Below are 17,952 nucleotides of genomic sequence, written 5' to 3' on the forward strand. Positions count from 1 at the left end.
AAAACATGGTAACCATGGGAACAAAGCTTCTGATGTTCAAGAAGTACGAATAAGGCACACAAATGGCTACCCTAGCTGGGTTACATGGATGTATTCAACCGACGATCAGGGCTATGATTATAACTGAGGAGGTGATTAAAGCCCCAGTGTGTAATATTTGACCACTAGATGGCACTGTATTGTCTGGTGCTAGCAAGTGCCAGTGCCACAGAGCACAGCGAGGCAGATGGATGCCAGACAAATATGGTGGCTACCTAAATGTGAGTTTATAGAATTTAAAAGAAATACACATTTCTTCACCCATGATTTTTTTGGATAAAAATTAACATTAGCATGATCGTTTATGTATTTTGGCCTAGTATTTATATCAATGTATGGTAAAATTGTGTACCACTAGGAGGCACTAAATATGACACAATGTCCTTAAAGCAAGGGCATGACAATCCACACAAAGTGAAGTCTTTTAACCATTTTTATTTGAATCTACAATTAAAGTTAAGTGCAAGGAGAAGTAACATTCAGCAAAAAAACAATAATTTCCGGCGTATTATACAATAATGAATCAAAATCTTATCAGGGGCCGAAAAAAAACCTTCGGCTGTTGACTGCGGACCTCGACACATGCATTCTCAGGGCGAAACAATACTCGCAAGCGGAAGTTTTAAAATCAGTTTTAGTTGAAATCCGCTGTCCCCGCCCACCTCTGCATCCACCCGCTACTCCACTATACCATCTCAAATCTTGTCACACCAAAAGGTAAATAAATCTGTATTTTTTTTTGTTATACACAAATAATACACATAATCAGAACATACTATATACTTTTTTTTTGTATAGCAATTTTACTTCACCACCTTACAACGGATTTCTGTCATTTCCTGGAGCTTTACTGAATAAGGCGATTGTATATCTTGGTTGACTGCAGTAAAAGGGTTGGAGGAGACGAGACGAGGGTTTTCTTTAATCCCAAACAAGGAAAAATGAAGGTAACCTTGGACAGCAGACAGCTTTGTGTCAATACAATACCGGCAAGCTCACAAACGCTTCAAAGAAATAAAAAAATGAACTAAAATAAATGATAATTCCATCTATATTTGTCCTTTTTTGAGCAAAACAGCTTCTTAATTTTCAATGGAGGTCACAAAAAGGACACCGTTTCTCAGTGGGCCGCTCTTGTTTCCGTATTTATCTATTTATTTATGACTAAATTGACACTGTTCATGATGCACACTCACCGACAGTCTTTTGAAGATGTTGTGTTCATGCGACATCTAGTGGTGGTGAAACGTTAATGCAGGAGTGCTCTGGGAGATGACCTTCAAATGGAAAAAAAAGAAAAAATGAGATTAATAAATGTACGCGTCATATGTAAATCAGCAGTCAAACAAATATTCTGTCAAAAACAACATTTATGGTTATGGCTTTATGTTTTCACATATTATAGAATAGAATACAAGAGAATAGAACCAGAATAGAATAGAATAGAATATACTTTATTGTCATTGATATCAACATTGTGAAACTTTGTATGCAACGAGATTTTCCTTTGCACTCCAAAATAAAACATGTCATGTCATGTTTATTGGTGACGCCCTTAATCACAAAGAGTCTCAAAGAGCTGCACAGATTATTGCAAACCACAGACTATTATGACACCATCCCCTGATCTAAAACCTACATGAGGGTTAGGGAAAAACTCAAAAACATCAAGTCAAGTCGTGTTTATTTGTGACGCACTTAATCACAAGGAGTCTCAAAGGCCTGCACAGACCACAGACTATTGCAAACTACAAACTATCATTACACCATCCCCTGATCTAAAACCTACATGAGGGTTAGGGAAAAACTCAAAAACATCAAGTCAAGTCGTGTTTATTTGTGACGCACTTAATCACAAGGAGTCTCAAAGGCCTGCACAGACCACAGACTATTGCAAACTACAAACTATCATTACACTATCCCCTGATCTAAAACCGACATGAGGGAAAGGAAAAACTCAAAAAGCTCAGTAAAGTCATATTTATTAGTATAGCCCTTAATCACAAGGAGTCTCAAAGGGCTGCGAAGACCACAGATTACTGCAAACTACATGTTATTATGACACCATCCCCTGATCTGCAACCTACATGAGGGTAGGGAAAAACTTAAAAACCTCAACATGAGGAAAATGAAGAAACCTTGAAAAGGGACGGCAAATGAGGTAATCACCCCCTCTATAAAGATAAATAAAGTTTAGTTTACGTTTGGGACTTGCACTTCAAGAGGTCCTCCTCTGTGGTAAAAAGTGGACAAAAAAAAAAAAGATCCAACTATTTTCTCGACCGCATCAAGCTTTCTTATTCCACTTTCATTTACAAGGAAACGGCTCGCTCTTCTTTACATTAACCAAATTGTATGGATGCACGAGATATTAAACACTACAAATGTCAAAGTTCTTAGCGCGCTGGAGATACAGGATAGAATGTCTACACATCAACTAGAAAGAGAAAGCAGATTTCTTCTTCGAGGTGGATGCTGAGTGAGCTCTCACAGCGCCACCCGCCAGTAGTGGCCGAAAGAAGCACTACGGTACTGTCCTCTACTCGGAAAAAGGTGCACACAATACAAAATCTAACCTATGTTGAAGATAAGACCAATTTGTTGAATCGTCTCATACGCGTTCAAAGAATGCAGGAATCAAAATGACGTAAGAGGGAGTTCTTTTTTATTGATACACAATTTCAACAAGAGACTCGGCGAATCCAAGATATGCGTGTGTCTTTATAGTTTTCAACATAGCACGTGTACCCGGTTTGGCCCCGTCCCTTTTCACGCCTGAAGGCGTACATGCCCAGGGTTCCGTCCTTATTCGGAAGTGTTTTTAAGTTTATGCCAGTTTATGTCACCTTGCCCTTTGCCGTTATCTGTTGTCCTCCCTTAAGGAGGATTGTTTATACTAATTCGTCCGCCGAGACCTTCCCGAGATGTAAACAACATTTCTCCCAACTGTAAGCAAGTCTTTCTACATTTCTTTCTAAATGTATGCAAATCTATTCTACAAATGCAAGTTTATTTTCTACAACACCTACAATGTCCAGGATATTTTTCGACATCCCCCCCAAAAAAATGTTCGTATCTACCGTTTTATGAAAGTCGAATGGTCGTATGTAGGGGAACATCTGTAATTCCAAAGTCCAAGAAGTGAAAAAATATCTAGGGATAATAGTGTGCATTTTCTATGCATGTTTCATAAACTCACTAGAAAACAGGATCTATAATAATAATGCAATAGAAAACAATAGTGCATTGTAACAATAGTGCAATTAAAATAAATTAAATGTAGTTTAACAGCAGCAATATAAAAAAATCCAATATTTTTAGATATTCTTTCACACACAAATTGACATAGGCTAAATTACATCAACACTAACACTTTGTTCATGGGAGGAACAAATATTTATATGTAAATAGTCCCCATGATTAGTTTTTTCAGAAGCATTTGAACAAATGTCACACAATTGTCCTTACAATTGGGAAAAAGGTGACAAAAGGGAGGTGGAGAACACAAAAAAGCAAGATAAAAAATATGGAAACCCCATCATATACAAATGATTACAATTATATAGAATATATTTTATTTATCCATCTATCTACCTTGGTCATATCCCTCAAGAGGGGTGACCGACATCAAGACAAACACATTGAATAACAAAATAAAATAAAATAAAAATAAAATAAAAAAGGGGAAAAATAGCAAAAAAACACACACAAAAATATTTGGATCATGGCCAAAAATTGATGCAGCAGGGGTAAACCAGTGACAGATTATATTTTAAATGGGCATAATGACAATGTCATCCTTTATTAAGATATTAAAAAATTCTAAATGACACGTTTCATTCATTGAAAAACTTTAAAATAGTATTCAACCTTAACCCAAAAATATTTTTAAGAGGCGTTACATATTTAGATCTATCTCTATGAACTATTAATTATAAATGTGCTGGATTGTATTATTTCGTGAATTGTATTATTATTTATGTTATTTATCACATAAAATACTCTTAAAATCTAATAGGAAATTTTTTTTCTCTCAAATTAAATCAAAATACAAAAATTGATATCAAAGACGAAAAAAATAGAATGACGTCAAAGCAGTGCGCAGTCCCAGAATGCATGAGGCCCGCGTGATGGAGTCTGGGAATAGTAGTCTTTACATTGTTTTTCCTTATTGACTCGATTTTGAGTCTTATTTTACGATGTAATAGGAATAAAGCTGTATATTAAAAAGATAGAAATACAGAATGACGTAAAGGCAGCTGGATATCCCGGAATGCATCAGGTCTGCCGCCTGCGTGATAGAGTCGAGAAATTGTAGTCCTTTTCATTTTAAAAATATCATATAGGGTAACAATTTCTGAACCACCCAAGTAAATATTGTATTTTATTTTTTAGGTTTCACGATATTTACAGTCCAAACATAAAATAATCACACTTTTTACAGAAACTATGAATTTGTTGTTTTTCAGGATCAAGGCTTTTCACTAATTCTAATATTTGTTAAAATGTAACAACATTTTTTTCAGGAAACGACCCTCTTTTTAAATAAATCGGAATACAAAAACATGTAGTATATAATAAAAAAAACTAATTATTAAGGACGTCGGAGCAACGCGATATCCCAAAATATATGACGTAAGTGTGATGCAGTCTGGGAACTGTAGTCGCTCCATTGGTTTTCCTTTTTTTTTTTGCCTACCTTCGGTGGTGGAATCCGCTCTTCAGAGGAAAACACGCGTGGAAATATTGATCAGGTTCGATAAAAAAATATTTTTCTTTCAGCTTTACCTTGACAAAATGTTTCAAAGTATGAATTTATTGCCACTAAACGTCAGCGTCGTATCTCTAATAAATTCTAGCCAGAGCCCGGATGGAAAAAAAGAGCGCTTACATGGCGATGCCTTGGTTTCCTTTTGTTCAAGTTAGCTTACTTGGAGAAAAAATGTCGAAGCGGCGTTCTTATGCCTTTTTCTTTCTTTTTTTCGCCTAGCGAAGTGCGTCAAGTTAATTATAACTCGTTTGGCAAAGTTGGACATACAATAACGAGGCAAAGCTGTGTAATGTGTACAAACTCGTTGCTAGGTTAGCATAATAGTTAGCTTTAGCATTTTCATTTTATAGTCCTTGTTTACATCCGGGCATTTGGCCTTTTTGCATTATTAATTAGACAATAAGTGTTTAATTAATTCTCATTAATTTATTGATTTAACATATTTTCTTGGCTTTGGTTTACATTTTTTACATTTTGTAGTGAAGGATTATTTTACATTAATTTAAATGACAGTGGTCAGAAAAAATAAGGAAAAAACGTATTTTTCGTTTAAGAGATCATTATTTATTGTATTTATAGAATTTAATCTAGGAAAAAACTATCTACATGTTTAACTTCCTTTTTTTGCATTTATGAAATGTTTACATTTTGCACGGCAAACATTCCACAAAAAAAAATAAAATAAAACAAACACCTCGCCCCAAAATGTATAATTATTATTTATATTTATGGAATGTTTAAATCAACATTTCTATGTTTCTTTTTGTGTGTGTGTCTTTTTGTATTTATAAAATATTTACATTTTCTTACCAACTATTAATAAACACAAAACGTAAGAAAATAAAATTAATTGCTTTATTTCAAATCCATAGGATTTTTTGAATTAACTTTGTCCAATCCCATAAATGCAAAGCATTAATTGAAAATATGCCTTTGTTTCTTCTATTATATATATGTATATATATATATATATATATATATATATATAATTATTATTTTTTTTAATTTTTAAAAAATATATATTTATTTGTTTTTGTATTTACGGAATATTTACATTTTAATTTGTAAAAAACAACTTATTTTTTACTATATCTTGTATTATGAATCTTTACAATATGTATCTAATTGCAACACGTAAAACATGAAAATATTGTTTTGGAACTTAATTTGAAATGTTTTAATTATTTTTTTAATTCGAATTTTTTTAATTAACATTTTAATGTGAAAATAAACTTCTTTTTATTGTTTAAAAATGGGGTAAAAAGTATTTTTCCTTAATTGCTATTTACTTTGAAAATATTCTATTAAATAAAATATATATATATATATATATATATATATATACATACAAATAATGCATTTTAATAAGGATTTAAGGAATGTTTACATTTATAAGCAACAATGTTGGTTGTGATGTGAGAAGAAAACATATCTCCATTATTCAATTGTCTTTTTAAAATATAATTCTTTATTTAAATGGAAAAAAGAAGTTTTGTACATAACAGAAAAGTTTGGTCAATCATTTGCAGGTAGTTCAAAGAAAAGTCTCATGATCACTAACTACTATTCTTTTTTGTGTGTGTTTTAAGAGTTGTGCGACTTTATGGAAACATGTCAAAAAAGCGGGCCAGGTAATTTCACTTTTATTTTATTTGCATAATGCTGAAGATTTTTTACTTTGCTTTTTTACCTCCAACAAAAAATGCACTAGGTAGGTTTTAGACCAGGGATGCACCATAAGCATTGATTGGTCAGGCCAATTATGAGCAAGGATATCGGTATCAGCAATTTTATTTATCAGACGGGCACATTGAATATATTTAAAACTGGATTATTTAGGCTCAGATGCAGCCAAGCCTCTCCCTCCCTATGACGCTACCCACCCCATGCCTTCTGATTGGATGAGAGACTGGGGGCAGAGCCAGCGAAGCAGGAAGAATACCGGAGTAAACAGCGGCAGCTCTGCTAACTCCTGAATCTCGACATGACTGTGAATCAAAAGCGCTAATATTGAGATTTTAAGAAGTCTGGTTTAGAAAAGCGTGTGTGTGTGCATGTATCTAGGAGGTAGTGTCGTTAAATAAATTTAGAATAAAATAGAATATACCTTTATTATCATCGTTACAAAATGGGTTGAACATATTGTGAAAACGAAATTGGAAGTGGCACTCCAGGGCCACATTTTACTGTGAGGACAAAAAACAATTTAAAAAAGATAGAAAGATAATTGACACAATATTTACATAAGAAAGTGTGGGCATGTAGAGGCAGAAGATATTTACATTGGGTGTTAACTGAAATCTGACTCCGAAGACACTTCCCGTGTCTTGTGTAATCCCTTACAGTTGGAGCATGCCCAAAAGTCAGAGAAGTTATTGAGTATAGTATAGTCCACATATTAATTTATTAGCCGAATCAAAGAATCAGATCTTTCTCCCTTGCCAATTACAATCGCGTGTAGAAAGACGAGGGGGTTTCCCGGTGTTCCTCTGTTATAATTCATGCCGATGAATTGTTCACGCCCCATGACCAAGCCTCTGGCTGATTGGTCCGCACCGTCGTCGATGCAAATTTCCCAACCATGGTTGAAGAATGGGAGGAAGGGTGATAGGACATGCCAGGCACATTTTCCCCCACTACAGGCGAGGTGATAAATCATTGTTATCTGCACAGAATGGAAGGAAAGGCACATGCAAAGATAAAGTGCGGTTCACGACAGTTGAGTTTGCCCTCAAACGCTGAAGTCAGATCTTAGAACAAGTATATTTGACTTTACAAAAGATAAAACAGTGTATAAAATAGGAAGTCGGCATCCAAGTTCTGCACATTTGTTGCGCTTTAGCAACAAACAATTAACATGCTAACCATAAAGGGGCATTCTAAATGTTTCCCAAAGACAGAACAGTTACCGTATGCAGTATCGTTCATTTATAATCATGTATTCCTCATTATATCAAATGTATTTTCCAGTATATAATCAGTGTCTGAAATAACGTCTGCCCGGACGCCCGGGGCGTGCATTTTTTACGTCGGGCGTACAATTTACACAACGTCTCAGCCCGGGTGGCCGACAACTTTTTCAAGAAAGAAAAAGAAAATCTTTCGTTTTTATTGTTCATTTTTTTATATTTTTCATATCAAACGTTTGCTTTATTCCGATTTTGAAATCTTCGTTCGGTTTGGAAATTTCGGAATTTCGGTTCGTTTGGCAATTTGCATACTCAGCAGCCAATCAGAAGCCCGCATCGAATAACTTCCTGCTTCTGGACATTCCCGAGCGTTACAAGGTCGAGCATTTGCATATCATTGTCCAAAGTAAACGCAGAGAGAACACATTAAAAATGTATAAGTGGTTAGGAATCAAGCCAAAACCTCAGCCCCAGAAGAAAGATTCAAAAGAAGCTAACAAAATTGATGACGCTACAAAACGTAAAGGTACCTGAAAAGCATGGTGGAAAAAGGAGTTCACGTGGCTTGAAGCAAACATTGCATGAATGAAGAAGAGTCAATACAGGTACATACTGATGGCAGATGGAAAACAGCCATGTCATATCCATGCAATGAATGTTAGAAGTAGATTTATAATCAACTTAATTTTAAAGTGTTGTTCTGTTATACATTTTGATTATCTATCCTCAATACTTTGCAACAATGGCTTTTTTTGCGATGAGTCGTCTTATTTTTTTTCAAGTTGTGAAAAATGGGGCCGGTAACTTTATGGCTGGGCAGGCAACTTTTCACAGTCTGCCCTGGTGTCCGATAACTTCTTGTCAAGAGTTTCAGACACTGATATACAGTGGAACCTCGGTTCTCGACCATAATCCGTTCCAGAACCCTGTTCGAAAACCGATTTGTTCGATCACCGAAATCATTTTTCCCATTAAAAATAATGTAAATCGTTTTAATCCGTTCCAACACCCTGAATGTTTACCTTCAATGTTTAACATAAAAAAAACAGGTCGATTACAAGTCATTTAGCACCCGGGTCTCCACAACAAGTGGTGAGCGGTTCATTGGAAAAGGGGCTCCGTTCCAACACCCTGAAAGTTGGGCTCCGTTCCAACACCCTGAATGTTTAACGTAAACAAAGCTAACCCAGGCTAATTGTACTTTTAGGTGCGCCTTATAGTGCGGAAAATACGGTAATTCTTTCTTCAATGCAATAGTTGTACGCACTACTTTTCTTTTTTCACCCGTAGCAACTTTGCTGCTAGCACTTGACTTTCTTCGGAGGCATAATTAGTGGCTAAAACACTTCGTTGACCGATATGTAAAGCGAAAGCAAAAGGAAGCACGTCCGCACGCGATAACAGTCGGTCAGGAAAAGAGCGATCTACACCCGTATGCCGCTCATTATCGCACCCTAGCGTACGCACTCACGCGTTACCGGCGTTCGAACTCCGATTTTTTGACCGAACCGCGAAGCAAGAATTTCTCGAAATTTTTGGTCGGACTCCGATTTGTTCCAACCGAGAGGCGTTCGAAAACCCAGGTTCCACTGTAATGCATTGTAAGGCGCACATTCAAATTTCTAACCACGTTGGGGGTTTCGGGTGCGCCTTATAGTCCAGAAAACCGGACGTTTCACAAGGTTTCCCCCGACAGGAAGCGTAGCAGCGAAGAGTTGAGCGAAAGCTCGGCCTCCACCCTGAGCCCCGACCCGGACAACCTGCTGGGTCGCAGGATCCAGCACAACTGGAGGGAAAAAGGCAACGTGACCAAATGGAAAGGGACGGTGCTGGAGCGCCTGACCGTCAACAGCGCCCTCTACATGGTCAAGTACGACGGCTTCGACTGCGTCTACGGCATCGAACTCTTCAAAGACAGCCGGGTTTCCAACCTTCAACTCTTGGCCGAGAAAGTCGGTACGTAGCGTCAGGAAATAAATGCATCGTTTACCAAATTGTTCGAATGAGTTATCTGACTCCATTAACCAAACACGACCTGCATTCTCCTAACAATGCGCGCTCTTTTCTTGGTGGAAAAATGATCATGAGACCGGCATTTCCACACCAAGCCAGATTTCATTTCTCAAATAATTTAGCTTAGTGAACTCCATCTCCAAGGGTTTCTTGCTCTCTCATATCTTTCAGATTTAATTTCCCCCTATGTTCCGGTTTGGAGCCTTCGCTCTGAAAATGCTGGAATACTAGTGACCCCGAGAGCCAAGAAGAGATCCGCAGGTTCGAGAGCGTTCTCCATTCGGGCCCCGGTGCTGTGGAATGTTGACAAAATCTGTGTATTATTTATTATTGCGACATCCATTGCAGCCGGCAAACGAACCACGAGAGACGGCCACGAGTCCTTAAACACTGGCTGCTGGTTCCCAAACCCAGCCCCTTAGTCCCGCGCAGGGGCTAAATAGAGTTACAATGAGCTAAATCGAAGTCATCTATATCTATGGCCGAATTAGTGTCGCTCGAGTCTCCGTCAAGCCTCCTCTCTCGATCTTCTGCCTTTCTTTCGGCCCACGTTTTTTTTCCGAAAGCTGGTGTGCCGGCACCTCCCATGGGCCTGCCAATGAAAGCCCCCACGTGGCCACACCATCTCAGAGAAGAACGTCCCGATGTCTAAAAAACACCTATTAGCAAAGCGTTTCTACATCTTCAGGGCCCTGTTCTCAAAACATCGCCTGCTGTCCTCCGTCACAATCAAGTCAAGTCATTTTTTTTTGTGACGCCGTTAATCACAAAGAGTCTCAAAGGGCTTCACAGATTATTACACATGAGCAGTTTAGGTTATTCATATGCTATAGAGTAGAAGTGAGTTTTAGGCTTGGATTTAAACATTTCCACTGAGGTTGCAGATCGGATCTCAGGGCAAAGAGCATTCCACAACACCGGTGCCCGGACGGAGAACGCCCTCGAACCAGCGGAACACTTCTTGGCTCTTGGGATCACCAGAAGACCGGCGCTCTCAGAACGAAGGCTTCAGGCCGGAACATAGGGGGAAATCAGATATGAAAGATATGAGGGGGAAAGTCCATGTATGATTTTGTATAATAATAAGAGAACCTTGAAATCACATCTTAGGCTAACAGGGAGCCAATGCAGGTTAGCCAAAATTGGGGTGATGTGATCGGACTTTTTTGTCCTAGTTAAAAGCCTCGCTGCGGCATTTTGTACCAGTCTTGCACGACATGGTGGCTGTCCAGGGAATTTGTCCCGTTTTAGTGAACTGTCACTCGATAATCTTAAACAGATGGTGAATACGGCCAAACTGACGACTTGCCAGTTCGACCCGCTTCCAGGTTCACTTATTAAAGGTCTCCTTGGCGTCCTTGCAACTTCAGTTCTAAATATTATAAACATACCACTCTCCTCAGGTGTAGTTCCAGCGGCTTTTAAGTCCGCCGTTATTAAACCCACACTGAAACGACCCAACCTTGATCCAGAAAGCTTATGTAATTATAGACCTGTGTCAAACCTACCGTTTCTTTCTAAAGTACTTGAAAAAGTAGTGGCACAGCAGCTGAATGATTTCATATCCGAGAACAATCTTTTTGAATCAATGCAATCGGGATTCAGGGCTAACCACTCTACTGAGACAGCTCTGATTAAGGTAACCAATGATCTCCTACGGGCAATGGACTCTGGCGCTTCATCACTCTTGCTGCTGCTGGACCTTAGTGCTGCTTTTGACACAGTGGACCATAATATCTTACTAGAACGGTTGGAAAAATGGATTGGTCTCTCAGGAAACGTCCTCTTATGGTTCAGATCCTACTGTTATCAAAATTCCCCAGCCAAAACATTCCGCATTTGGAACAGCGTGACCTGACGGCCACTCAGTGAAAATCTTCATTGCACTCTATAAATGTAACTTGTATTTAATTGTATAAAATCCTTTATAGTAAAATGTATAAAATCCTTCAGTAGTGTCTCGGAATTTTTTTTTTTAATTAAAGAGATCTACTGAGCCATGCTAGCGCCAATAGCTATTAATCTTAATGTATTACTAACGATGGACCTGATTTTCTGCACCAGTATCTATTCTGCTGAAAAGGACTCAAAGTACATTTTATTTTATTTTTTTTTTGCTCAAAGAAAGCTATAGAGATACATCAGGTCTAAAGTGAGGTGAGCCCTGCAAAGCTGGCTTTCATTCAGGGCAGAGTTTGAGCATGACGCTTCTCCTTTTTTTTCATTTTCAACTCGAGAATTCTCTGGCAGCTGCTCGGTTCCCATGTTCTTTTTACGTAGCGTAGAAACCAACACACCATGGCGGACGGAAACGCGGAAAGCATGGTGAGGTTTTGGGTCAAATTCATATTTGGGGGCACAACTTTGTAGCACAATAACTTTCAAATAGCTAGATATGCTACGGCGTTAGCATCCGTGATTAAAAGTAGGGGGAAAGAAAGCAGAAAAGGGGAAACTGAGGGGAGAAAAAGAGAAATGATAGAAAGGAATCAAAAAATTACATTTTCTCTTTTTTCCTTGACTTTTTTTATTCGTCTCTTTTATTTGTTTCATTTTTATTTTCCTTTTTTCTTGAGTTTTACTTTTTGACTTTATTTTTTTAATTTCCCTTCTTTATTGTATTTTTTATTCTTGCTCTGATATTTTTCATTTTTCTTTTTCCCTTTTTTTCTTTTTTGTCATTCCCTTTTTTAAAATTGTCTTTTCTTTCTCTCATTTTTTTCATTTTTCTTTTTCTCTTCCTTTTTCTTTTTTGATCTTTCCTTCTTCCCTTTTTTAATTGTCTTTTTTATTCTTTCTCTCATTTTTTTCTCATTTTTTTCTATTTTGTCCTTTTCTTCTTCCCTTTTTTAATAGTCTTTTTTATTCTTTCTCTCATTTTTTTTCATTTCTTTTTCTCTTTTTTGTCCTTTTCTTTTTTTCTTCTTTTTTTCTTTTTTTATATCTTCTTAGTAACTAAGAAGATGTATTTCGGTTACTTTGAGTTTGGGTGTTTTATCTTCTTCTGTTGTGCTTTTAGCACTTGTGTTCGTTGGCATGACAGAATACAGCGAAATAATACACGCTTCTTTTAACTTTTATATGAAGGCGGGGTCCTCAAACTATCATCCGGGGCTGCTATCGGCCCCTGGGCTGTGATTTCGAGATCCCTGATAGGGGGGGTCTGTGCCCCACTAAAAGGAAATTGTCCTGTACCGCATCCTAACCCCACCCCTCTTCTCCCCGCAGTGAACAACAAAATCCGGGTGCCCCCCGGGGCGGAGGAGCTGGTCGGCCGGGCGGTGGAACATCTGTTTGAGAAGGAGGACGGGGAGAAAAACGAATGGAGGGGCATGGTGCTGTCCCGGGCCCCCGTCATGACCCACTGGTATTACATCACCTACGAGAAGGACCCCGTCCTCTACATGTACCAGCTCTGGGACGACTACAAGGACGGAGATCTGCGAGTTCTTCCTGAATCAGGTACGGGAAAACCCACATCCCCTTCCGGTCTCTGGTTGGACGGTTGGACTCTAGGCGTAAAACCACCGTGATTGGTCAACTTTCAAAGGAAGCGAGCGTGTATACATCCCCCTTTAAAAGAGGAGGCCACGTTGTCCTATTTTTTAGAACGGTAGCCCAGGGGTCTGGAACCTATGGTTTGCGAGCCAGGTAAGGCCCTTTTCATGAGAACATATAGCTCAGAGGTGAATTCATCCTCACGCAAATTTCGTCTGTATGATCCTCGTGTTTGGCTTCATTACTCTGGAGAGATTTCCGGGATAGCTGTTAGCCTCTGACCTTTTGATTGACACCGCTCTTGGCCAATTGTAAACTTTTTTTAACGGTCCTTAGCCTGTGACAGCTTCGGAAGGTCTGTATTATAAAAAAAGACCCTGTAATGACCAATTTGGCTTCAAAATTCCTTAGCCAATGGTAAGCGATTCAAATGTGGATTGAGATAGATAGATAGATACTTTATTCATCCCCGTAGGGAAATTTACACTTCCAGCAGTATCCTTGTGTTGAAAAATAAAATAATAAAGAAAGCAGGCGGTGTTGTATCCAGAGTCACGTGATTGAAGTCCCCATAGATTAACAAGCTGGCCTCAGGGTGCTGTGTTCGTAGTTTAGCAACAGCGGAGTGGATGATGTTACACGCTAGGCCAAAAGTTCAACGTCCCTGTAGCAGATGCAAATCTTTGTGCCCAGGGTTACACCACCTCGTGTCCACGTCGATAGCGAGTCCGCCTCCTCTCTGCTTCCCGCAGGCTTTTGTGTCTCCGTCTAACAGCGTTGAAGCCGGGTAGCTCCACGTTAGCGTCCGGGATGCTAGACGTGAACCACGTTTCCGTAAAAGACGGCAAACTGCACTCCCTGTACGCTTTGATGTTTTTCACCAGCACAGTCAGTTCGTCGGTCTTATTTGGTTGAGAACTTCACATTTACCGTGATTACGGACTGTACCGAAGGCTTATAACGCCGCTAGCCACTTCGCTAGCTCCGGCTCTGCATCCACGATAGGGCCCTTTCATCACGCCGGCACGAGAATTCTTCAGGGCAAGGAGTCAATTCCTCGAATAAACGCATTTTTGTGCGTTAAAACCCACAACCATAGGATAGAAAGTATTTCAAAGTGTATTTGTCAGACGGGACAAAAAACACATTGGTTGGATTGACACATTGGTTGGCCAATCAAATTCCTTACACAAGATAAAAAGTGTGTGAAAATGATGCCGACACCCCTGCTTTGATGGTTTGTCATGATGGCATCATATGACGTGTCATGCCCCCTACTGGTCACACGCAAGAAGACAGCTCTATTTAGAAAACTGGCTCTTTGATTCCGCTTCACTGGGAAGAGTCTTTTCACTGCAAACAGCTCCTCAGATTTTTTGTTTTTTAACATTATTGTATCTAAACATTAGGCACTAAATTATTTAGTAATTGGTTATTTTATTGGTTTTGCAGGGGATCTCTGCATAACGCATGAAATATTTATTAAAATTGTTGTGGATTATTGGAGTCAAGCTGACATAAGGAAAACGCATTAGTTTAAATAGGGAAATTCCCGGCTTGTTTCTCCCGAGTGTAAATGTCAGCGAATGTTATCAATGAAGGAATGATGTTCTTCTTTGCCAAGTTTTCTTGGAGGGGAACATGCGGTCAAGCCGACCCCAACAGTTCTTGGAAATTATGAAAGTGGAAAGAGGACAAAACATTCTGTCTGGTAGCGTGCATTTTGAGATAAACACGTGCAGGGGATGCTGTATTAGGACATAAAAAGCCAATTGTCCCTGAAGACGAATGAGACCTCTGTTTTGTACGCTGATGAAGATAATGAAGACCCCTTGCATCTTGTTGTACATATTTTGGGGCATATTGCTCAGGCTGCTCCACGATAAAATATCCACAGGTCTACCCAAAAAAATTTTAAAATACAAAACAGTGTTAGCTTTTTTACACACTGGACAGATTTAACGTTGAACAACAAAACGAAATCTCTGAAAATGCAAAAGAAAATACAAATCAAAAATAACTCATCTGTGCTATAAAAAAAAACAATTAATTGTGAAAAAAAATATATGATTTACAATTCTATTTTAACCAACTTAGACACACATCTGCGGAAAAACGTGCAAAAGAATATCGATTTAAATAAGTAAAGAGAAAATTAGCAGTCTCTCAGATTGAAGGCAATGTCATTCATATGAGTCCAAATTGGGCTCATTTTTCTGCGTTTTCTACATACTTTACAGTACTTTTTTGGTGTTCCTTAATAAAATCCATTATCACCCAACACTTATAGAGCACTTTCCATCTTTGTAAACAAGTGTGACATATTAAAGCTGCACTAGCATCATTGAGGCAGAATTCATGTCAGTTTATAGCAGCCCATTGAGCAGCCAAATGTCCTAGATCACAGGTGTGAAACAGGCGGCCCGCGGGCCAGATCAGGCCCGCTGAGGGATTGAATCCGGCCCGCGAGACAACACTCAGAGAAGCGCAAGAGATAAACAAGCTGCAGGTTGAAATATGTCAACAACAAAGCCAGGTGCCTCGCACAAACGCTGTACTTGTATTTATTTCTTTTTTTTTACTTGATTTACTTGTATTTCTATCTCTCTCTTGCTTTGCCCTTCTCTCTTTCTCCTTTTCTCTCTTTCTATCCTTCTCTTTTCTCTCTCCTCTCTTCTCTTTCTGTCTCTCTTTTCTCTCTTTCTATCACTTTCTTGCTTTGCCCTTCTCTCTTTCTCCTTTTCTCCTTTTCTCTCTTTCTATCCTTCTCTTTTCTCTCTCCTCTCTTTCTGTCTATTTGGATTTCTTTGTCTCTCTCTCTCTCTCTATCTCTCCTCCACCCCTTTCTCCCACTCTCTGTCTCTTTCACTCTCTGTGTCTCTCTTTTTCTCTTCCTTTGTTTCTCTTTGTCTCTTTCTCTCTCTGTGTCTTTTAACCTCTTTTGCTCTTACTTCTTTTTTTCCTTTTCTCTCTTTTCTCTTTCTCTCTTCCTTCCCTTGGCGCTTTCTTTTCTCTTTTCTCTCCTTCTGTCTTTCTATTTCTCTTTGGATTTCTTTCTTCCTCTCCCTTTCTTTTCCCCCTCTCTCACGACTTTTTATCTTTTGTTTCTCACGCCCTCTCCCTCTCTCTCTTTCTTTGTCCCGCCCTCTCTCGTTTTCCCTCCCTCTTTCTCTTCTTTCTTTATCCCTCTTTTTCCTTCTCTTTAATCTACTAGCCCGGCCCCCGACAGAATGTTTGTTCAATCGTGTGGCCCCTCAGTTAAAATGAGTTGACACCCCTGATTTAGATCATCTGTAGGAACGGCGCAAAAGTATGTGCCAGCAGCAAGATAGCGACTTTATTTTAGTCATCAAAGTTCTTCAACGCTTGATTTCTTCCTTCAAAGGTACTGGAAAAATTTAAAATAGTCCTGGAAAGTGCTTGAATTTGCCCATGAAAAACCTTGAATATCATAGTTCTTCATATTATTTAACCGATCGGTTCTGCTGATTTTTTTCCTCGCAGAGAACAAGCACCTCCTCCCGGCGGACCGGAAACCGGGCGAGGAACCGGAGAGCCTGGTAGGAAAACAGGTGGAGTACGTGACGGACAACGGTCTGAAGCGGACGGGCCTGGTCATCTACCAAGTTCCCGCCAAGCCCACCGTCTACTACATCAAGTACGACGACGACGTCCACATCCACGTCTACGACCTGGTCAAGACCACCTAAGAAAAAATTGGATGAGACTCCGCCCCCTCCCCCGAGGCGCCACCGGAGGGCGCTCTCCGGTTCCCGAGGCCCGTGCGGTGAAAAAGACGGCCGACTTTTTCCTCCCCGTCTGGGCCAAATTCCACTTTTTCTCCAAATCGTTGTATTCTATTTCGTCCTCTGAGGTATTTGACCGTCGTGCGCTTTCTCTTTGAATTTGACGGCGTCACCGATCATTTCCCGATGTTTCGGAAAAAAAAAACGTATTCTATCCCCGCGGCGGAACGTTTTCTACTCGCTATCGGCCGTGTTCCCGTCTGCTTCGACAGTGTTTGTGCTCTTTGCTATTTATGTTAAATCGGCAATTGAATCCTCTTTGTTTCCCGAGCCAATCATTTAGTGTAACTAAATTGCGCGATATTTTTAATGTCATCATGAAATGTTGTTTTGTAAATATGACTTGAATCATTTTTATGAAAAATAATCAAAGGTGTTTCAAAAACATTATTCTTTCCTTTTTCTTTGTAAATGATTGAGGTTTTGCCTTAAACTGTCATGTACCAGAACTGGATCAGGACCCAAACGCGTGACGTTACTCACACAAGCCTTTTATTTTACGGGAAATGGGGAGTCATGCACGTTAGGCAGCGGTCTGGCGTGGAAAGACAGGAATCCAGAGGCCTACGAGAGCGATACCAATTGCCAAGCAGATATCGGACGGATGGGGTCGATACCGGACAGGACGACTGACAGGATCGATATCAACACAGGATATCGAAATTAAACAGGACAAACTAGACGGGAACGAAAACTGGAGAGAATAATAAACAGGACAAAACTAGACAGGAACGGTACAGGACAGGAAATGCAGGCAGGAAACCGGACAGAGTCAAAATCCACGTCTCGTGGGGCAGAGATTTGTTGACAGACTGAGCTTAAATAGAAAGAAAGCCAACTATTAAACAAAAATAAACAATAAAATGATAAAGATCCTGTCATGAACCAGAACAGGACCAGGACCCAAACGCGTGAC

General features: G+C 39.3%; 1 protein-coding gene and 1 long non-coding RNA gene across 2 annotated transcripts; one reads left to right on the top strand and one right to left on the bottom strand.

The window, feature by feature from the left end:
- Positions 1 to 504: 504 nt before the first annotated feature.
- LOC148376811 (uncharacterized) lies at positions 505 to 5,123 on the bottom strand. Its single transcript, XR_015852304.1, has 3 exons — positions 4,739 to 5,123; positions 1,236 to 1,316; positions 505 to 991 (listed from the first exon to the last, which is right to left on the bottom strand). It is a non-coding gene; the product is annotated as an uncharacterized LOC148376811 (long non-coding RNA).
- LOC148376812 (spindlin-1-like) lies at positions 4,687 to 17,423 on the top strand. Its single transcript, XM_088350419.1, has 5 exons — positions 4,687 to 4,793; positions 6,400 to 6,441; positions 9,416 to 9,675; positions 12,961 to 13,194; positions 16,735 to 17,423. Exons 2-5 carry the CDS (start codon positions 6,422 to 6,424, stop codon positions 16,938 to 16,940), a joined length of 720 nt encoding a protein of 239 aa, XP_088206545.1. The 5' UTR covers positions 4,687 to 4,793; positions 6,400 to 6,421; the 3' UTR covers positions 16,941 to 17,423.
- The last annotated feature ends 529 nt before the right edge of the window (positions 17,424 to 17,952 follow it).

Source organism: Urocampus carinirostris, chromosome 1 (assembly GCF_059441175.1).
Source record: "Urocampus carinirostris isolate Australia breed hairy pipefish chromosome 1, RoL_Ucar_1.0, whole genome shotgun sequence".
NCBI lineage: Eukaryota > Metazoa > Chordata > Actinopteri > Syngnathiformes > Syngnathidae > Urocampus > Urocampus carinirostris.

Bases quoted from the DNA above. Each gene is read 5' to 3' on its own strand.
- LOC148376812 (XM_088350419.1), top strand. From the start codon at position 6,422: ATGTCAAAAAAGCGGGCCAG. The intron at 9,676-12,960 runs GTACGTAGCGTC...TTCTCCCCGCAG, and splicing joins ACTCTTGGCCGAGAAAGTCG to TGAACAACAAAATCCGGGTG. The intron at 13,195-16,734 runs GTACGGGAAAAC...TTTTCCTCGCAG, and splicing joins GCGAGTTCTTCCTGAATCAG to AGAACAAGCACCTCCTCCCG.